The sequence below is a fragment of the Lithobates pipiens genome, unplaced genomic scaffold (assembly GCF_037356315.1).
Source record: "Lithobates pipiens isolate NorthernLeopardFrog02 unplaced genomic scaffold, aLitPip1_a1.2 Scaffold_22, whole genome shotgun sequence".
Lineage (NCBI taxonomy): Eukaryota > Metazoa > Chordata > Amphibia > Anura > Ranidae > Lithobates > Lithobates pipiens.
The window spans coordinates 275,666,455-275,690,073 of NW_027507784.1; the positions used below are offsets into that span (position 1 = coordinate 275,666,455).

General features: G+C 40.9%; 1 protein-coding gene across 3 annotated transcripts in view; it reads right to left on the reverse strand.

The window, feature by feature from the left end:
* PRKAR1B (protein kinase cAMP-dependent type I regulatory subunit beta) overlaps positions 1–23,619 on the reverse strand; it is a 372,623-nt gene that overhangs the window by 103,827 nt on the left and 245,177 nt on the right. For all 3 annotated transcript variants that reach the window (XM_077449057.1, XM_077449058.1, XM_077449059.1), the window contains one exon: positions 10,501–10,659. In XM_077449057.1, coding sequence (XP_077305183.1) covers positions 10,501–10,659 — 159 coding nt within the window. The remainder of the gene's footprint in view (positions 1–10,500; positions 10,660–23,619) is intronic.

Genomic DNA, 23,619 nt, shown 5'->3' on the forward strand with positions numbered 1-23,619 from the left:
TTAAATTGACCATTCTTGGCTAATAATTATCTTCTGTAAGAAAATCTAAACATTAGCCTGGGTAAAGGGAACATATCATTTAAGCCCCCTACACACCTCCCCAGTGCATTGCCTTAACTGATGATATTTTGCATGTTATGTATGTTGCTTTATGGCAGTTCATTTAGTTTATACTGTCGCGGCATCGCAATGTACAAAAAAAAAATATATTACTTTTGTTTTCAATGCAGCACACAGACGGCTCATTTGCAAGGTGCATTGGGGTTTCATTCAAAATTGATAACACCGCAGAGCACCTTCTGATTTGTATTACTATGTATTGCAGTAAGGAGCTGTAAAATGTGCATTTTATCATGCAATACGCCGATTCACGGATATAAAGTTAGCCTTCAGTGGATGAAGAGGTATAGGCAGCTGAAGTTTATTGCAAATCTTGTTTTGCCATGTTTTGCCATGGGTGGAAGGAAAGAAAATCACTCGATCCCCCACATCTACACAGTCAGTGTTGATGGGGGAATGCCTCCTGCTATGCTACTGTGTTCTGCCAGCAGGGGGGCGTGGGGAGTGTTTTCTGCTGACAGAACACAATGATTACTAGAGTAATCACCTGACAAAAATCCAACAGGCTGGTTGTACCTTAGTTGGTCGATGGATCAACTTGAGTACAATCAGCTTGCCCTTACGTAGACCAAAATTCATCCGGTCCCTTCTGATCCACCCAAAATTCGATCCATGTATGACCGGGGCTTAAGGGTCCATTCATACAGGAGATTACACACAAAATGTGTCCAGGCAGAATCACCACAGGCAATCACTGGCTGTATTTACAGTCACAAATAGCAAAAACTGCTGACTGCCTGTCACTGCATTGTATGCGCACATATCTAACCATTCCAGCTGCAGGAAACTGCAGATTCTTGCTGCTGGAAATTGCAGTATGTGTAACTCATACCCCATATGATATCCCCATGGACGAAACGCTTCTGATTGCAGTGAGCCGGCTCCATAACATTGCGCTACTTGGAATTCCTTGTGACCACATTGATTTTATGCTTGAGTACATCAGCCTTGATGTAAGTGTTCTACGTTTTTAATAAATCCTTTCATTATGATTTACATTATGTGGAGACCCTTTTTTTCTTATATGAATCGAGTTCATGATCTGCTTTGGTGGACGAGACGATCTCCAGTGACGATCCTTCCAACTTCCATTCATGCGCTTGTTTGACTCTCTGCCGCTGGCCACAGTCTCTGGTAAGAGTATATACCCTCTCCCCTGGGTGGCGGATGCACAATCCTGGGTGACCCCTTAGTAGATGATGGTTCAAAACTGTCTCTACTGAACAGACTTTAATTTTCAGTCTTCTGCTCATTCAAACGGTTTCATGTGAATGGTGGTGTTTTTTCACCTTGACCCAGCAGAGCCTTATTTACAGTTTGCTTCTAATATTTGAACTGTCTGAACCCATGACGGCTACTTGTTATATGTATTTGATTTACACTTATGATATGGTTGTTTCAGCACATTTGCACTTTATTATTGGTGTATGCCAGGATTATTAGTCACACAGTTTATAATTTATATGCACTAAACCAAAAAGTGAAAAAATATGTAAGTAGCTGCTAACACTCAAAGTCCAAAACCATATATAAAAATTAGTGCGTCGCTAAATAATGTGACCATGCAAGTAAAACAGCTAAACGTGACTAAAAGAAAAAAACACATGAAAAGAAAAACTGGTGACTGAAAGCAACCAGTACACATAAATAATAATAGATACAGTGGTGTGAAAAAGTGTTTGCCCCCTTCCTCATTTCCTGTTCCTTTGCATGTTTGTCACACTTAAGTGTTTCGGAACATCAAACCAATTTAAACAATAGTCAAGGACAACACAAGTAAACACAAAATGCAATTTGTAAATGAAGGTGTTTATTATTAAAGGTGAAAAAAAATCCAAACCATCATGGCCCTGTGTGAAAAAGTGATTGCCCCCTAAACCTAATAACTGGTTGGGCCACCCTTAGCAGCAACAACTGCAACCAAGCGTTTGCGATAACGTGCAATGAGGCTTTTACAGCGTCCTGGAGGAATTTTGGCCCACTCATCTTTGCAGAATTGTCCTAATTCAGTTACATTAGAGGGTTTTCGAGCATGAACGGCCTTTTTAAGGTCATACCACAACATCTCAATAGGATTCAGGTCAGGACTTTGGCTAGGCCACTCCAAAGTCTTCATTTTGTTTTTCTTCAGCCATTCGGTGGTGGACTTGCTGGTGTGTTTAGGATCATTGTCCTGCTGCAGAACCCAAGTTCGTTTCAGCTTGAGTACATGAACAGATGGTCGGACATTCTCCTTCAGGATCTCTTGGTAGACAGCAGAATTCATAGTTCCTTTTATCACGGCAAGTCTTCCAGGTCCTGAAGCAGCAAAACAGCCCCAGACCATCACACGACCACCACCATATTTTACTGTTAGTATAATGTTCTTTTTATGAAATGCAGTGTTCCTTCTACGCCAGATATACTTGGACACACACCTTCCAAAGAGTTCCACTTTTGTCTCATCGGTCCACAGAATGTTGTCCCAAAAGTCTTGGGGATCATCAAGATGTGTTGTGGAGAAATTGAGACGAGCTTTGATGTTCTTTTTGCTCAGCAGTGGTTTTCTCCTTGGAACTCTGCCATTCAGGCCATTTTTGCCCAGTCTTTTCCTGATGGTGGAGGCATGAACGCTGACCTTAACTGAGGCAAGTGAGGCCTGCAGTTCCTTGGACGTTGTTGTGGGGTCTTTTGTGACCTCTTGGATGAGTCGTCGCTGCGCTCTTGGGGTAATTTTGGGCGGCCGGCCACTCCTGGGAAGGTTCACCACTGTTCCATGTCTTCGCCATTTGTGGATAATGGCTCTCACTGTGGTTCGCTGGATTCCCAAAGCTTTGGAAATGGCTTTATATCCCTTTCCAGACTGATAGATCTCAATTACTTTCTTTCTCAATTGTTCCTGAATTTCTTTGGGTCTCGGCATGATGTGTAGCTTTTAAGGATCTTCTGGTGGACCTTACTGTGTCAAGCAGCTCCTATTTAAGTGATGCCTTGATTGTGAACAGGTGTGGCAATAATCAGGCCTGGGTGTGGCTAGAGAAATTTAACTCAGGTGTGGACAACCACAGTTATAGTATGTTTTAACAAGGGGGGCAATCACTTTTTCACACAGGGCCATGATGGTTTGGATTTTTTTTCACCTTTAATAATAAACACCTTCATTTACAAATTGCATTTTGTGTTTACTTGTGTTGTCCTTGACTATTGTTTAAATTGGTTTGATGTTCCGAAACACTTAAGTGTGACAAACATGCAAAGGAACAGGAAATGAGGAAGGGGGCAAACACTTTTTCACACCACTGTAAGTGTAGGCATAGTTAAACACATAGATTGAATGTGTACAATTGTGAAAAATGTAACACAGCCTCTATCGGTGAAATACAATGTGATATCACAAATGATATACATCGAAGTCCAAATCAGTATATGAAGATAGAAGTTTTTTCTCTCCCCAGTTTCCAGACAGAATTTTAACATATGAACCGGATAGACTGGTAAAGACGCCTGTGGATACTTCAAAGGGATTCACAGATATCTGGTACTCTTACCAGATATGTTGAACACACATGCCATACGGCAGTGAGTCAAACAAGCTTAAAATCCTAGGATCCTGGTGATGCGAAGATGTCACGCTGCGTGTGATGGTCAATTTGCGACTCCAGACCGCATAGCCGGAGAGCAATGCACACCCTACAGCCAAGCAAATCCAAGGAATGATGGTATAGCAGAATGGTCACCAGTGCCCAGATAGATATAGGGTGAAAAAGAAATATGGGCTCTGTATGGTGCAGGTCAACCAAAAAAATGGTTTATTAGATTAAAATAACCATACAACGAAATGCAGGATATCAATAAAAGTGATCACAAAAATAGAAATATAAAAGCAATGTGGGAAGCAAAGACGTGCTGGCCCGATGTGTTTCGACTCAATAGGTTTTACACTGGGGCATCAACCACTTTTTTGGTTGACCTGCACCATATGGAGCCCATTTTTCTTTTTCACCCTATATTTGGGCACTGGTGACCATTCTGCTATACCATCATTCCTTGGATTTGCTTGGCTGTCGGGTGTCCATTGCTCTCTGGCTCTGTGGTCTGGAGTCCCAAATTGACCATCGCTCTCAATGTCATATTTTCGCATCACCAGGATCCTAGGATTTTAAGCTTGACTCACTGCCGTATGGCATGTGTGTCCATCATATCTAGTAAGAGTACCCAACTTCTTATCTGTGAATTGAAGTATTCACAGGCGTCTTTACCAGTCTATCTGGATCATATGTTAAAATTCAGTTTGGAAACTGGGGAGTGAAAAAATTTCTTCTATCTTCATATACTGATTTGGACTTTGATGTATATCATTTGTGATATCACATTGTGTTTCACAGATACAGGCTGTTACATTTTTCACAATTGTACACATTCAATCTATGTGTTTGACTGTACCTACACGTATCTATTATTATTTATGTGTATTGGCTGCTTTCAGTCACCAGTCTTTCTTTTCATGTGTTTTTTTCTTTTAGTCATATGTTTAGATGTTTTGGCCACATTATGGTCACATATGGTCACATTATTTAGCGCTACACTCATTTTTATATATAATTTATATGCATTAACTTTGCACAATTATTGTTGGAATTGATAATATCTGCACCATTGTTTATATGTTGGTTTATACCTACAATATGGTTCACTTATAGTGCTGCACTTTATTGCTAGTATGTGTAACTGCCCATGTGAATGGACCCTAAAGATCTGCACCAGAGCCTTTAGCCCAATTAACTTTACTGGTCTTAAAAACCAAGACCAACCTTCTCTTCTGCCCAGACAGAAGGGGCTGTGCATGTGGCACAGTATTGTAAATCTCAGGACTGGATAGACAGAAATACATAGAAATATAATTCAGCAGTGAAACAGCCCCTATATCTGTAGTTTACCCGTTTGTCTCACTGTTTGCCTGGAGTTCAACTTTAAGTGAAAATATATTAGCAGCAATGAAATTACAGGCTACAGTATGTACACATCTACTAAATAATGATATAAAAAAACAGAAATAATATCCACAGTCAGTCCTGCACATGTTAAGCACCTAATGAATTAACCATCCAGTCACCTGCATTGGTCTGGAGTGTGAAAGTCTGTGATTAATTTCATGTTTTTGAATTTCTGGCCACCTGTACAACCACATTTTGCATTTCAAGGCCAGGAAAACGTCTCGTGTTTAGTGCGTATAGTGCTGTAGCTGATGACAAAATGAGGTCTTCGCTCGGTGTCAGCAGTAAGGGAGGCCAGGTTTCTGATTACCGGTAAGTTAACATAGCAGTTGGATGAATAGGCCCCTGTGTCCTGGTTCAAGAAGAGGCTAATAGCAGCCGTAGACGGGTCTGATAAGTGAACCGCTCGCTTGTTTGCCGTGGATTTAATGCAGTCATTTTGTGACATAGTTTTCACTGCTATTTGCAAATTGAGAGCATACTAGCAGGATTCAGGGCTCCACTGTGACTACGGCACCTCAGATTCCTCTACTGTCTCCTGATAATCCCGCTCTGGTCTGCTGTGCCAGCCGCAGGATTTCAGACCTACCAGGCTATTTATAACACATTTAGCATGAAATGTTCATGTGCTGCAACAGCATTGTGATTATGCTAAGTGGAAATGATCTTTATGGCCTCGCTTTGCCGCACACAGCATGTGCCTCGACACTCGAAGGGACAATTTTGATTAACAATGAACAGTGCGTACTTTTGCAAGACTATCAAATGGTCTGTCCAACCATTGTGAGCAGGTTTTGAGTTGATTTTGGCAGGTTAACTCACATATTAACTTCCTATAACCCCTGGGGTTTTAGGCTGAGAGATTGGTGATCCTACATCTGCCAATCTGTCAAGCCCAAAAAGGACCCAGAAAGGGCCTTCACTACTAGATTGTCTGGTTATTTGCATTACAGAGACTAAAAAATGAGTCCCTAGGAGATTTAAATGGACAGTCCATCATATAATGTGAACAGCACAGTACTGTAAAAACTATGCTGGCTAATGACCTGTAGAATTTCTTTACGTATTTATTTGTAAAAAGGATAATTTGTTCAACATTATTTTTCGATGATACCATCATGGAGTGAGAAAAACTGATACGACAATTCGTTCAAATTACATGCTACATTGTGACATTTAACATTCAATTTTAGCATGCACATTGCAAGAAATATGATTTTTGCCACCTGGGACATGGACCTTTTGAAATGTATTTGTTCAACTAAAAATTTCCAACCTTATTTGGTTTTTCGGCTTTTTAAAGTCAAAAACCTTATCCTATATGATCTGGCCTCTTTTTATTATTATTATTATTATACAGGATTTCTATAGCGCCAACAGTTTAGGCAGTGCTTTACAATATAAAAGGGAGAAAATACAGTTATAATACAATAAAATACAAGAGGATTAAGAGGGCCCTGCTCAGAAGAGTTTACAATCTAATAGTGTGGGGCAGGTGGTACAAAAGGTTGTAACTGTGGGGAATGAGCTGATGGAAGTGGTCAGAGATTAGTTGGAGATGTGATAGGCTTTCCTAAAGAGAGAAGTTTTCAGGGATCGCCTAAAGGCAGCAAGAGTAGGGGGTAGCCGAACAGGTGGAGGTAGGGAGTTTCAGAGGATGGGAGAGGCTCTGGAGAAATCCTGGAGATGAGCATGGGAGGAGGAGACAAGAGAGATTGAAAGTAGGGGGTATTGAGAAGAGCGGAGAAGACAATTTGGGTGATATTTGGAGACCTTATTGGTCTTTAGACCCCTTAAATCTTCTTATTCCTCTTTTTGTATTTCTTCATATAACACTGTGACAGTGTCACCAATGTAGACCATACTTTCTTTTCTTCCCTTTTTTTTAATCCATCTATTGTCTCTCCTCTTCTCCTATTTTTGATTGTTATTTTTCCTTTATTTTTTTACAGTGCTGTAATCCACACCTATTGCTACGTACGCTTTTTTTTTTTACAATAGCCTGACCACTGTATTAGTTCTGATTATGCCATTTTTGCTCATCTCAACTTTTAACGTTAAGGCGAAGGTGGTTTTTCATATTGTTTCCAGTCAGATCTTAAGGATCATTATAGATCTTTTATATGTATTTGTGACGTCCCTGGTTATTTGTGGATTAAAAATTTCTTACATTACTGTTTTACTCAAATATCATTTTTTTGTAACTACCTGTTTGAAAATAATAAAAATCTATTTAACCTTCAAGAAAAAAAACAATTATCTATTTGTATCCATTAATTGTCAGAAAAACTGACAAATTCCAAACAAAATTCTACAAGTCCTTGGCCAGCTTAAGGCCAGGTATTGCACTTATAATGTACAGAGGACAAACAAGAAGCCTACTTCTGTTTTTATGAAAACAATGATGGCCATCCCTAAATGAGTCCTTAGGTTACTGGTTTTGGGTAACAATTCTATTCTAAAAATGGCAGCACTGCATATGCAATACTTTAACCCTTTTACTGCCTGGGTCGCTTTTATGTTGTTTTTTACACATATGTTAAAAAATAATTTTGGGCCTGAAGATTAGCTAAAACTCCCAAACAACAACTTTGATACCCTAAATTTTCCATAGGCGACACTTTAAAAGCACTTACAGGTCAACGGTTAAAAACTAAATGTGCATACAAGCATACCCCACTTTTAAGTACACAATAAGGGTTTATTTACTAAAGCTAGAAAGTGCAAAATCAGGCTCACGTCTGCATAGAAACCAATGAGCTTCCAGGTTTTACCAAAGCTTAATTGAACAAGCTGGGGTTAGAAGCTCATTGGTTTCTATGCAGAAGTGAGCCTGATTTTGCACTTTCTAGCTTTAGTAAATAAATCCCATTGTGTACTTAAAAGTGGGGTATGCCTGTAATAACCCTAGAGTTATTGCTGCCATGCCAGCATCTGTGGCTATATGTAAGATGTGTATTGCAACAATTGCTTTTGTAAATAGGCTCCCCCAGACGTTTGTTTACATATGACTGTGCATGTACATGGTGGCAGGGCAAACTTACATTTTTTTATTTCTTTTTTTTTGGGGGGGGGGGGGGGGTTAATTGCTGAGGTGTAACTTTAATATTTTCCATTTTCTTTTCTTTTAATTGTATTTAAATCGCATAGGGGGCCAATATTCCCCTATGTGACTGTAGAAGCATAGTGTCAGGTTCTGTTTATTAAGACAACAAGGGTCTATTAGACCCCTGATGCCTCCACTGCACTTCACTGAAGCTAATAAGGTGCAGATCTCAGTGCATTCACTTCTTTTCTGGCCACAGAAGTCAGGGAAAGTGGTAAAGGAAGTGACAAAATTCTTGTCATTTACAAGTTCTTACGACCTAGGGTAGATCAGTGAATGGACATTAGCTGATCTCCCTCTCCTCCATCCAGAGACACCTGCCATGCAGGTCCTGGGCCCACACGTGGAATTTTGTGGGCCCAGGCAACAAGGCATAGAGAATGCTACGGCGGGGGGGGGGGGGGGGGGTTCTGTACAGCCACCCAACCACTTCCATCTGTAAGCCGACAGCCAACTTGTCAGATTAAAATGCATTTCAACATTCTGTAGCAGCCCAGAGTGAGTGGAAGCCCCCCACATACATCAGTGGCAGTAAAAAGGTTATATTCCATTTAAACTTTTTGTTTAAAACAAAAAACACTATGGCTTTAAAATCGACAAGAAGCATGCACTTTCCTGATTGTGGAGCTGTAGCCCCTAACAGCAGGGCGTGTGTTGGACCTCTAAAGGGAGACCACTGCTTCTGCTTCTACAAAGAGCACAAGAGTTCCCTCTACAGCATGATGATAGGGGACAGGCTTTATTACTCTGGCTGTGGCGACTTTAAGGAAAAAAAACTGTAAGGCCGCGTACACACGGGCGGACTGTTCGTCCAACTTTGTCCGCTGAACAGTGTTTGGGCGGACAGTCCGCTCGTGTGTGGGCTTTCAGCGGACAGTTTCAGCGGACAGTTGGACGGACAAGGTTTTTCGGAAATTCCGTAAAACTGTCCGCTGAAACCTTGTTTCAGCGAACAGTCCGCTCGTGTGTAGGCTTGTTCGTCAAACAAAGTTGCGCGCATGCTCAGAAAGGATTTTCACGCCGAAAGCTATAATGCAGTGTATAGGACGTCGTATTTTTCGTCCCGTCGTACGTGCCGTTCACGTCATCGCGCACGGTTTCAGCAAACTGTTCGTCCGTCGTGTGTGGCCATGTCCGTCCATGCTAAGTTTGAGCGGACTGTTTGCCGAAACTGTTGGACGGACAAAGTTGGGCGAACAGTCCGCGCGTGTGTATGCGGCCTTAGACTTTGCACACCTTTTGTTTTCAAGCACCTGGAATGTATTTAGCTGATTTAAACTAAAAGTTCCATTGGGCTTTAATCCTGAGATGGCCATACATTATACAATTTTCTTCTACGATTTTCCTTTAGATTTACCAAAACCATATAAAATGCGGTCAAACCTAAACACTTTCACAATTTGTATGCAATCAGGCAGGCCCTTCCACTACATAATTGAAGGTAAATCTAAAGGAAATTGAATAAAAAAATGTTATAATGTATGGCCAGCCTTAGTAAGGTTTAGGACCACTTTCATAGATATTTAAAAAAAAAAACAACTGGAGAGTGTTATCGCCCCATGGTAATAAAGAGGTTATGCATAGGGGCTGGCAGACTGAGGTAGTAATGAATTATTTTATCATTAAGGGATTTATATGATGAAGACTCCTGTTGGAATTACTTAGTAGCTCTAGCTCCTCCAGCAATGGTTGCTCTTATGCCATTAAGAAGCATTACCATTCTTCTTCTGTAATTTACATAAAATAACATTAAAGCCAACTCCAGCCAAAACATGTTTGGAAAGGTTAAGAACCTGTGTATATTTTGCTGTCTGTATTACCACTGCATTGTTTCCTCCCACCTGTTTCACTTTGGTAAGTGTGCGATAGGACAAGAAGAGAGGGGAAACCTCCTAAATCATAAAGGACAGTAATTATTAATTTTTTTGTGAAATAGGGATGTGTTAGAAGCTCAATTAGGTTTTTATTGCTTTCTATGTCTAAGTTTCCTCTCACTTCCCATCCAGGAAATGGCTGTCCGAGAGAACAGAAAATATTAGAAGATCCTCCTAATGGGGAGGGAGTTAACTGTTGAACTTGACATAAATAATAACCCTTGGAAAGTCTCCTTTTAACTAAAAAAGCTTTGGATGGAATTAGGCTTAAAAGAAAAATCCAGAAAGAACTGTGAAAGCCCTTGTGATAGCCACTGGTACTGCCACCATAAAGAACAAAAAGACATGAGTACATTGGCCATATTCTCTAGCACTTCTTTTTTATTAGAGTGTATTTATATATAAACGAGCACCAAAATAAACTCACCATAAGTATCCGTCTATAGCTGTCTCGATCGATGCCCCACAGTTTAAGATCTGTTTTGGCCTTGACCGTGGCAGCTCTAGGAGTGCCATAGATCAGTGCAAGCTCCCCAAAGCTGCCACCTTCACCAATGCTGGTGACCCACTCTCCATTCACATAGACCTAGACAAAGTAAGAAAAAAAAGGGTTAACGAGCAGGAAATTGTTTGCTTTTAGCCCATGTCTTCAGTTATCTCAAAACCTATTAATAATCCCCTTTCTAATGGTTTGAGGAAAAGAATAGAAGCATAAACAATAGGATAATAGTTTCCTCACTTGGACACAAAAGCTTTGACAACCTACTTTGAGGATCAAGTTTCAGGGCTTGCTGCTCTAGCACAATGGCTGCATTTAGTCCTGGGAATTTTCAGCTCCTGTAGCTTACTGGGCCCAGGTTATTTTTCTCCTGGTTTTGGACGCTCACGGAATTGACAAGCAGAACTGTCAAAACTGTGACCTTTTATTACACCTGTCAAACCTGAAAGCAGGGAAATGTGTTGATGGCTATAATGAGGGTCACAAGGGAAATGCAGCCCGGTGAATTGGGAAGGAAAGGCTGAGGTGGTCTTTGATAAGACATGTCCTTTGTCCCTTTCAGTCTAGTTCCAAGCCTAAAACATTTTGCCTTCCAGTCTTATTTTTTTTTTTTTAAGTCGCCGATCTCATGGGAAAACCTCTTGAGAAAAGAGCTGTCATTGTGTTTATTTGAAAATAGCACCTCAGTGTTTTTATTTACATCCAAATGTTTGCTACAAGTCCTATGTGAAGAACATGGACATGTTTGTCCTGGATTGGTGACCAGATCAGTCTGACAATAGACAGATATCGCAGTGCAACGTAGACCCAGATATCTAAACTAGAGAGGTTCTGTTTAGGACTATGACAAGAAAACTTATGACTTTACTGAAAATTTAGCATTCAATTTGAAACAGAAATTCAGGCTGTACTTGTGAGACTGGGCCTGATCATAGTGGCCTCATTTACAAATGTAGTAAATGATAATAAGTCCCTTGCGCAAATCTAATAATATGAACTGTATAAAAAGCGCTACATATCTTTCAGCTGAGAAAAGCTGAACATTTAAACGTAATATGAAGGACAAGCCGTGGTCATCAAGATCAATACCTTTAAATCAAGTGCAATAAAAAATGCTATACTGTGAACTAAAATAGCATCAATTATATCAAACATACATATACAGTATTTCACAAAAGCGAGTGCACCCCTCACATGTATGTAAATATTTTAATATATTTTTTCATGTGACAACAAGGAAAAAATGACACTTTGCTAAAATGTAAAATAATGAGTGTACAGCTTGTATAACAGTGTATATTTGCTGTCCCCTCAAAATAACTCAACACACAGCCAATAATGTCTAAACCGCTTTAAAAAATGTGAGTAAAACCCTAAGTGAAAATGTCCAAATTAGGCACAATTTGCCATTTTCCCTCCCCCGGTGTCATGTGACTCGTTAGTGTTACAAAGTCTCAGGTGTGTATGGGGAGCAGGTGTGTTAAATTTGGTGTTATCGCTCTCACTTTCTCATACTGGTCACTTGAAGTTCAACATGGCACCTCATGGTAAAGAACTCTCTGAGGATCTGAGAAAAAGAATTGTTGCTCTATATAAAGATGGCCTAGGCTATAAGAAGATTGCCAAGACCCTGAAACTGAGCTGCAGCACGGTGGCCAAGACCATACAGCGGTTTAACAAGACAAGTTCCACTCAAAACAGACCTTCGCCATGGTCGACCAAAGAAGTTTAGTGCACATGCCCAGCATCATATGCAGATGTTGTCTTTGGAAAATAGATGTATAAGTGCTGGCAGCATTGCTGCAGAGGTTGAAGGGTTGGGGGAACAGCCTGTAAGTGCTCAGACCATACGCCGCACACTGCATCAAATTGATCTGCATGGCTGTCCTCCCAGAAGGAAGTCTCTTCTAAAGATGATGCACAAGAAAGCCCACAAACAGTTTTCTGAAGACAAGCAGACTTAGGACATGGATTACTGAAACCATGTCCTGCGGTCTGATGAGATCAAGATAAACTTATTTGGTTCAGATGGTGTCAAGTGTGTGTGGTAGCAACCAGGTAAGGAGTACAAAGACAAGTGTGTCTCGCCTACAGTCAAGCATAGTGGTGGGAGTGTCATGGTCTGAGGCTGCATGAGTGCTGCCTGCACTGGGGAGCTACAGTTCATGTAGTTCAGAGAACCATAAATGCCAACATGTACTGTGACATACCAAAGCAGAGCACGATCTCCTCCCTTCGGAGACTGGGCCTCAGAGCAGTATTCCAACATGATAACGACCCCAAACACACCTCCGACGACCACTGCCTTGCTAAAGAAGCTGAGGGTAAAGGTGATGGACTGGCCAAGCATATGTCCAGGCCTAAACCCTATTGAGCATCTGTGGGGCATCCTCAAACAGAAGGTGGAGCGCAAGGTCTCTAACATCCACCAGCTCTGTGATGTCATCATGGAGGAGTGGAAGAGGACTCCGGTGGCAACCTGTGAAGTTCTGGTGAACTCCATACCCAAGAGGGTTAAGGCAGTGCTGGAAAATAATGGTGGCCACACACAATATTGACACTTTGGGCCCAATTTGGACATTTCACTTAGGGGTGTACTCACTTTTGTTGCCAGTGGTTTAGGTTTATTGCTGTGTGTTGAGTTATTTTGAGGGGACAGCTAATTTACACTGTTATAAAAGCTGTACACTCACTACTTTACATTATAGCATAGTGTAATTTCTTCAGTGTTGTCAAAAAAAGATATAATAAAATATTTACAAAAATGGGGTGTACTCATTTTTGAGAGATACTGTATAATTTACTGGGATGAAGGTACCTGTAATATTCATGTAATACACAATCCACATACTGTATACCTAAATTATTTTTAATCTGCAATGTTCTTCTTGTAAACACTATCAGGCTTTTTGAAGAAGGCATACCAATTTCGATAAATTTTTATGTACATCTACATTTTTAAAACTAGTAGTGTAACCTCTTTCCTATATTGAACTGCAATTATGTAATTGCCAAAACTCCCTAAATATTTGGGACAGGCAGTGTGCTTCATATGCCAATGACAATTTTCAAATAAAATTCTACAAGTTAAGGCAGTTTAAGATTATAACGCTTCTTTCTTATTAAGGCAAAGAGCAGTGTTCAAATTTCAGAAATCCAAAGAAACTAGTCAAAAATAATTCATAGTTCATCGTTTTTGACAGTGCTAACCTAATGAAAACCGATCGGTTGTAATGGGTTTCTACACTTTGTACATTGCCACTGCCCCATCACACCTACATACCATGATGCACACACTGAGCTATTTGTTAGGCTGATTTAGGCTTATTTTACTCAGAAGGGAGAAGAGGTCATGTGCTAACGAGCAGAATGAGTGTCCCAGGCATTCACCGCACTCTCCTCCTGTCAACAGAAGTTTGCAGGCTGCAGTCTGACATGGCAGCAAGAAAGCTTGACTTCCCATAAACCCCCTACTGCCATTTGCCTTAATTGTAGTCTTCATTCACACTGGCTTCAATCAGCAGCATTCGTGTTTCAGCAAGGAGGGGGTCAGTAAACTTTAATTCTGAAACTATCCCACAGTGCTGCCAGACAAATTAAATTATACATACCCGTAAGTCCGGTTATATATAGACTGGAGAAGAATGCTGGCCTTGGCTATCACTGCCGTATAAATCAGACCAATGCCTTGTTGAGCATATCATTACACTCTGACCTAAAGCCTTCACAATGTGAAGAGAACATCAGAGCCACTCAGACCACCAGTAAATGAGTTATGTAGTTATTTAGTCAAGACCTCCAGCTCAGCTGAAGTGCAGAATATGGCTTTAAAATTAGAAGCTCCCAAAATCACTAATACAACCAGATTAGCACTTTCATTGTAACAGGAGTGCAACTAATATGTAGATAAGTGTCACCCTGAAAGATTAAGCGTCCGTGCTTGCCCTTTTTACTACATCATGCCAGCTGGCATTACAGTTTCTACAGAGAGAACCAAGGAAGTTCTTGCATCACAGACAGGAGTAGATGGGCATGTTTTAATAGTTCAATCTTGTTACTAGTGGTAGGGATTAATTGCTATGTGAGGCAATCACATGTTGTATATACAGTATCTCACAAAAGTGAGTACACCCCTTACATTCCTCCTATAAAAGGACCCACATGGAAAATGCCATGTTGCTGGTGTTCATGGGAGCCTTGTTTTTGAACGTCTACAGCGTGCAGGTATGTTGACTCATAGGAATGACTCTTGGTTTGTAATAGGCTAGGTTTGAACTTTTCTTTGACCATGGATACATCTTGTGTTTTGTACTTGTAGATCTAGTTGGGACCCTTGGTTGTTGGGAAGCTTTATGTTACCCCTTTTCTTTCTCTTGAAGATGCCCTTGGCTGTTGGTCTGCTATGGAATAAAGGCAGGTACTATTATGCTGCATACACACGACCAGACTTTCCGTCGGAATGAACTCTGACTGACTTTTTGACTGACTTTTCGACAGAGTTCCGCTGAAACAGACTTGCCTACACACAATCACACCAAAGTCCGATCGTTTAACGAGATGACGTATGGTGGGACCAGAAAAAGGAAGTTCAATAGGCAGTAGCTAATAGCTGCCCTTGCTCGTTGTTGGTCCGTCGGACCTGCATACAGACAAGCGGTTTTCTCAATAGGAACTGGTTCCGGCGGAAATATTTGAAACATGTTCTATTTCTAAAGTCCGTCAGATTTTTCAACAGAAAAGGTCCGATGAAGCCCACACAAGATCGAATTGTCCGACGGATTTGTTCCGTCTGAACTTTGCTGTCGAAAAGTACAGTCGTCTGTACACGGCATTAGACTCTACACAAAAGGCAATGCATTTTCAATGGAATATATGGATCTGTTAGATAAGAAATTCTCTGTTGTTTCCTTTATATGCGCACATGCTAATTATCAGTTTTTTATTTCTGAAAAATTGTTTTATTTTTCAAATTTTACTTCACCAACTTTGACTATTGTGTGCCGATCCATCACATATAATTCAGATTAAAAAAACATTGAACTAAAGGCTGTAATGTAACAAAATAGCTAAAAAGTCAAAGGGGCTGAATATGTTTGCAAGGCACTGTATACTCATTAGAATAGATTCTGGAACTGACCACATATACTTGATGCCCCACAGATGCTCAATAGGGTTTAGGTCTGGAGACATGCTTGGCCAGTCCATCACCTTTACCCTCAGCTTCTTTAGCAAGGCAGTGGTCATCTTGGAGGTGTGTTTGGGGTCGTTATCCTGTTGGAGTACTGCCCTGCGACCCAGTCTCCAAGGGGAAGGGATCATGCTCTTCACTTGCGAGACTGGGCTGTAGAAGGCTTTTTGCTTCAGTATGTCACAGTACATGTTGGAATTCATGGTTCCCTCAATGAACTGTAGCTCCCCAGTGCCGGCAGCACTCACGCAGCCCCAGACCATGACACTCCCACCACCATGCTTGACTGTAGGCAAGACACACTTGTATTTATACTCCTCACCTAGTTGCCACCACACATGCTTGACACCATCTGAATCAAATAAGTTTATCTTGGTCTCATCAGACAACAGGACAGGGTTCCAGTAATCCATGCCCTTAGTATGCTTGTCTTCAGCAAATTTTTGGGCTTTCTTGGGCATCATCTTTAGAAGAGGCTTCCTTCTTTGGTCAACCATGGCGAGGCATGTTCTGAGTGGGACCTGTCCTGTTAAACTGCTGTATGGTCTTGGCCACCATGCTGCACCTCAGTTTCAGGGTCTTGGCAATCATTTTATAGCCTAGGCCATCTTTATGTAGAGCAACAATTCTTTTTTTTCAGATCCTCAGAGAGTTCTTTGCCATGAGGTGCCATGTTGAACTTCCAGTGACCAGTATGAGAGAGTGAGAGCGATAACACCAAATTTAACACACCTGCTCCCCATTCACACCTGAGACCTTGTAACACTAACGAGTCATATGACACTGGGGAGGGAAATGGCTAATTGGGCCCAATTTGGCTATTTTCACTTAGGGGTGTACTCACTTTTGTTGCCAGTGGTTTAGACATTAATAGCTGTGTGTTGAGTTATTTTGAAGGGACAGCAAATGTACACTGTTATACAAGCTGTACACTCACTACTTTACATTGTAGCAAAGTGTAATTTCTTCAGTGTTATCACATGAAAAGATATAATAAAATATTTACAAAAATGTGAGGGGTGTACTCACGTTTGTGAGATGCTGTAAGGAATAAATTACTTCCTCTGGCGTGTTACACAAAAAGCATGTAGTAGCCTTAATCAAACACATATTTACCAAATGTAAATGTATTTCAAATAGAAATCCCATCCATTACTATGAGGCATATTTATAAACTTGGTGCAAACCCTAGTCTTTTGGCTGCTAGGCAACGCAGGACAGTGGACCTGTGTTTTAGCACAACATAACGAACAGAAGTGAACCCTCTGTGCATTGTGATACACTACATTGTAAAAAAATGTGCATGTCTGTTAAAATATGCCTTGTGGCATATAGACAGCCTATTTCAAAAGAATGCCTTAACGTATGTTACATACTAAATGGTATTGCGTGTGTGGTAAAGCAACACAACAGTCTGAAGGGTTTTCAATTGGCCAAGCGGAGGGCCAATGGGTTTTATAAATGCCCTATATGCTTTTCAGCTAAATTAAAGTGTCACTAAACCCACATCATAAAAACTATCAATATGTGCTGTATTACATGCTGTTCATAGTTACTCAGTCACAAAAAACCTGGTTGATCGTGCTGCTCTCTATCTCCACCTTCTGACCCCAAATCAGCTAGAGATTTTGCAGCTGTGGTGGCAGCTCTGCACATGCTCAATTTTCAATGAGTTTCTATTCTGAGCATTTCCTCCCTATCACATTTGAGCAGCCCATGTGACTATAGAGTCACACATAGCACAGTTGACCTTGGTGCCACTTAGACTCAGATGGGCCTGTGTCTGATGCCAGGGGGTAAAGCCATAGTAAGCTGGCTCTTTACTTTTTGGAGCTGGCTTTTAAGCTTTGGGAAGATCTGTCCAGGCTTGCCCCAAATGTTACAGAAATTAAAGGTGAGTGTCTATGCATGAACAGAGGTCTACAGTGTGATGTATCATTCGGTAAAGGAAGCCTGCAAAGCCTCTAGTGCATGTCTGCTAAGGTCATGACCTAAAATTATTTCCTTTGAGACTGTAGCCTAAACATTAAAGGCCACACAAAATTAAGATTTCAGTACTGGAAGAATGACACAGGTTGACTCACTCAGCAGCTTGTTATATTTTCATGGACTGTAAAGAACTCCTGTAAGAACTATCAGCGCCTAAACTTACCAAATAACATAACCATAATTAAAAAAGATCGCTCTGAATATAAAACAGTTGCCATCTGTGATGGGCTCCAAAAGTAACACACATGTGTAAGATCTCTTCTTCCTCAGCTTGTCATAGTTTAAATGGTCTGAATCAGAAACAAAGCAAGCTCTTCTCCTATGAAATTTCTTATGCTGCCTGTGTCAGTCCCAATGCTAAAATACTGGGGACAGGCATATACATAAGTATGGCAACTTCTGCCACCAGCAAAGCAGATGCAAAGAGCAAATTATTAATGGTGTCTACTTAAGAAGACTCCTGTATCTGTTCCTGGATCTGCGCTTCTGCTGTAACAACTTTTTGTACAGAAGATGCTGGCTGACACATAGCAGTGTATGATTGTATTACACAACACTTTATATAAATTAGGGTCACTACACTACTCCAGTACAGTGGCCAAAGGCTGCCCTAATGGACCTACTTCTTGGCATGTCTTCCATAAGTGTATTTTCTTGGAAACACTTAATAAATGAGCCAATATGCAGTTTAGTAATGCAAGCCTTTTTTAAAACCCTACCTCCTACGAGAAGAAGCATACCAACGTTCAGTTGGTGGAAGCTTCCATTCATACGTTTGCCTTTGAGACAGCCTCATACACTGGTGAGCAGCCAGGGGCTTTAAGACAACTGCAGGTTCAGGGCAAAAATATAACCGTAGGGACTCCTACTATCCTTTAAAGCAGGGATATGCAATTAGCGGACCTCCAGTTGTTGCAAAACTACAAGTCCCATCATGCCTCTGCCTCTGGGTGTCATGCTTGTGGCTGTCCCATGCTATGCCTCATGGGACTTGTAGGTCTGCAACAGCTGGAAGTCCGCTAATTGCATATCCCTGATTTAAAGGACCACTGTGCTGGGACAATTTCTTAATAAACCGGCATCAAAATATATTTGTTGTATACATGGGTGAAAACCAAACTGTGTGTAGTTTTAGAATGTTGGGAAGAAATATATGAGTGTGGTTAGTCACTTGGAATGCCTGGATTAATACAGAAGCATTTTTCCCACAAGGATAACTCAAGCTCAATACTCATGCTGAAAGAAGAGATCTTCATATTTAAAACAAAGGGTGTCTTGCCTAATAGTTCATCACTGAGTTGAGATCTCAGCTTTTTCATGGTCTTAGTTTCTTTTCTTGGGAGTCTTTTGATTGTCTTCCTATCCTGATGGGCCCATGGAAAATGTCCTTGCTACCCCTTTAATTAAAGGGTCCTGATGGGAACTAATGTGGGAAGATTTTGATGCTACAGTTCCCAAGAACTTCAAGAAGCTGAATGGTGAAATAAATCACAAATGTCCTCTCAAAATGTAATTTGAGCTTTTTAATAAATAGATACAGGCAGAAATAGGGATTTGTGCTATAATCAAAGTACAAATACCCAGCTAATGTATACAGAGTTGGATTTTTTCAAAAAAATCATGCTAAAAGATTAAAAAAAAATGGCTTAAAGCGTATCTATACCCAAAAAATAAAATGTAATATATTGCTGCTTACCAGTCCTTAGATTTGGTAGCTGCATTTGTTTTCTTTTATTTAAGTGGTTGTAAAGGCAGAAAGTTTTTTAATGCATTCTATACAGTAACATAAAAAAAAATTCTGTGTGCAGTAGCCCCCCACAGACCCTGTAATATTTACCTGAGGTCCATCTAGATCCAGTGATGTTGCATGAGAGACTCGGCAGTCCAAGACTCCCCTCATTGGTTAGGACAGCAGCATGGCGCCACTAGCTCCCACTGCTGTCAATCAAAGTCAGTGAGCCAATGAGGAGAAAAGGGGGTGGGGCCTGTGGGGCCGCTCTGTGTCTGAATGGACACATGGAGCTGCAGCTCGGCTCAGGTGCCCCCATAGCAAGCTTCTTTCTGTGGGGGTGGCACTCAGGAGGAAAGGACCAGGAGCGCCTAAGAGGGACCCAACAAGATGAGGATCTGGGCTGCTCTGTGCAAAATCACTGCACAGAGCAGGTAAGTATAACATGTTTGTTATTTTTAATGGAAAAAAAACATGACTTTAGTATCAATTTAAGCTAAGAACATTTTCAAGATGTACTGAAAATACATATTGATCTAGCCAGAGATATTCTTGACCCTTCCTATGAGCTAAAAAGGAAGCTAAAACAATAATATCTTTTCTTGTGTAGGCTACTATCAACTACCGTTTGATGGAGATAAACAAAGCACATGTGTTTGATGTTCAGCCTGTTAGCCATGGCTACCTCCAGAGATACATTGGAGAAGTAAATGTACCATGATGGGATAGGAAGTGTGTAATTTTCAAGATTACCTAGTGAAAATAAAGGATAAAAAGCCTGAAAAAACCTAACCCCGTATATCTTTCTTAGACCCCCCTTTCCCCCTCCCCACACAAATTCCACCTGAAAGGGCCCCTACTCCACGAACCCTGACGGCATTGTCAATCGTAATACCGTTGCGCACACTTAACATTACTAATACCCCATTCCACACTCCCCGCCCCCGACACCACCGAAGTCAAGAACTCACAAGGACCCATAACCCATAGCAGACCCTACCCTAAGTTCTACTGAGAGCAAAGCCCCGACCACCCAACAATCCACATACCATCACCAGACGATAGGTTCGGCTTCCCAAAAGACCACAAACACTCATCCATGGGACAAATACTTCACACCCTGTCCCTGCCCTACCCAGACAAGAAGATCTACTCTCCTCACAGAGAGGGACAAAGTGGTCACAAATCCTGCATTTACTTTACCAGATAACCCCATGAGTAAACCCGAACCCTCCTAACCCTCATAACCGCCGAAGATTTACTGCTCATTATGAACCCTGCATATTATCTACTGGTTACCTCTTTGTGTACCTTCCCCCTTTATGTTCCCCTGTTCATGCATTATCAGTAAGACAAGGCCACTCGGGACCTAAATACTCTTTGTATCGTTAATTCCACATTGATTGAATCATTATTATCATACCTGTTGAATGTTCTACCATCATTGTTATCTTTCTGTATTAATAAATCAATCAATAAAACTGGTTTGGAAAAAAAAAAAGCCTGGAAAAAAGAAAAACCTTGTGCTTTCCACCTCATTTGGGCATTGGTAAAGAGAAATATATTACTATTTTGAGTTTTGATAAGCTTGAAGTCTGAGTACTTCATTGAGGTAAAACCTATGGTGACATAAAATTGATTTTATTTATCAGTCATAAAGCAGAAGATATAACAGGCAAGAAGAAAAACGTAATGCAAATGTGCAATTCAAGGATACCTAACAACCTAGGCAGAAGTGATGCCCCTAAGGCAATGTATATGTAAAAACACTTCTCCATTAACCAGATACACAGGAACCTCACAATTAAGAACACAAAAAAAAAGACACATCCACATCAGACATCCACTAAACTAAGTAAACTAAGTCACAGAGAAAATACTTTAGCTGAGCACAGAGGATGCCCCAGGCCCTGACACATACCAGGAGTTCCAGCTATTTGAAAGGATAACAGTGAAAAATGAAATTTAGGAAATGACAGATAGTTATTTCGGGCACAAGCAAGCCTATTGTGCTCTTGTCAGGTCAAACACAAAAGCTGTCTTAGGCTGGTGTTGGCAGTTCTTAGCCGGGGCTGGGAACCCTGTCTTTTTCTTAAAACCGTTGTGCGACACTGGTCTTGGAAGACGATAAAATGAGTCAGTGAATCTTCGCTTTCTCTCTGTCTAAAAAGAAATGCATAAAAAATACATTCCCCAGCCAAAGCAGTGTTAAAGGACTTGATGAAAGCTGGCCTCTAGAGTCTGAACCTCATGGAACTAGTTACCCAATGTGACCACAAACAGGAGTAACCGAATACCTCCCACATAGAACTGCTGCAGCAGGAAGAAATAACTTGTTACCTATTTGCTGAAGATGACATCAGTACTTTATCATCAAAGTGTTAAAAGACACACAATGCTTTGTGCATGCTCTCAGGGATACCAGAGGCCAAAGCGTAGCTAAAGGTTGTTGATTAAAGTAAGTAAAGCATACCAATACTCAACCTAGAAGAAATGAAACCCCTTCGATAAGTAAAAAGGTTCGATTCCTAGTTTTTAACGTTATCTAAACAATCAAAACTTACTGGGTCTCATTTTTTAAAGCCCATGAATTGAGTATTGTACTACTGCAATCAAGCAAATGTAAACCAGGAAAACTGAATTTGAAAAGGTACGAGTATGAATTGAATTGGCTGCTATGGGGCAAACAGATAGTTCATATTAGGTAGTTTGATTGAAAGCAGATTTCCTGTTTATACCAAACCTTAGCTGAAATACTACTATAATTATGATAAATAGTATCAAAAAGCATTCACACACTGATATGCATACCAAATGATACAGTACAGGTCATACAGAAGACATAAAAATGGATTGTATTATCACACCACAAAGTTAAACGACCCTAAACTGTAAGGGCTGATTCACATCCGGTGCAGTAGGACTCCATTCTATTCCAGCACAGTCCCACTGCAAGATAAGGCAAAATGCCCTGTCTCCTACCTAGCTTCTTCACATCACCACCTTGTGGTGCTGTGAGCTGAAAGAAAGTAGTGCATGCACTACTTTTTTTCAGCACTCTATATTATTTTAATAAAATGTGTTTTAAAAAATGGTGTGATGTGCCAGCTTATCGGCACTTCTTCCATCCTACCATACACCAGCAGCTGCATTCTAACCTGGCCACTGATGTAAACTAGCCCCAAAGCTGAACCTTAGGAATTCTTTGTATTGCATACTTAGATCCAGGTCCAGCTTGGCACAATGTACTGTAAGTACAGTATCTCACAAAAGTGTATACACCCCTCACATTTTTGTAAATATTTTATTATATTTTGTTCACGTGACAACACGTGATTACACTTTGCTACAATGTAAAGTAGAGAGTGTACATTTGCTGTCCCCTCAAAATAACTCAACACACAGCCATTAATGTCTAAACCGCTGGCAAAAAAAGTGAGTACACCCCTAAGTTAAAATGTCCAAATTGGGCCCAATTAGCCATTTTCCCTCCCCGGTATCATGTGACTCATTAGTGTTACAAGGTCTCAGGAGTGAATGGGGAGCAGGTGTGTTGAATTTGATGTTATCGCTCTCACTCTCTCATACTGGTCACTGGAAGTTCAACATGGCACCTCATGGCACAGAACTCTGAGGATCTGAAAAAAAGAATTGTTGCTCTACATAAAGAAGGCCTAGGCTATAAGAAGTTTGCCAAGACCCTGAAACTGAGCTGCAGCACGGTGGCCAAGACCATACAGCGGTTTAACAGGACAGGTTCTACTCAGAACAGGCCTCGCTATGGTTGACCAAAGAAGTGCACGTGCTCAGCGTCATATCCAGAGGTTGTCTTTGGGAAATATATGTATGAGTGCTGCCAGCATTGCTGCAGAGGTTGAAAGGGTGGGGGTCAGCCTGTCAGTGCTTACACCATACACCGCACACTGCATCAAATTGGTCTACATGGCTGCCCTCCCAGAAAGAAGCCTCTTCTAAAGATGATGCACAAGAAAGACCACAAACAGTTTGCTGAAGACAAGCAGACTAAGACATGGATTACTGGAACCATATCCTGTGGTCTGATCAGACCAAGATACATGTATTTGGTTCAGACGGTGTCCAGCGTGTGTGGCAGCAACTAGGTGAGGAGTACAAAGACAAG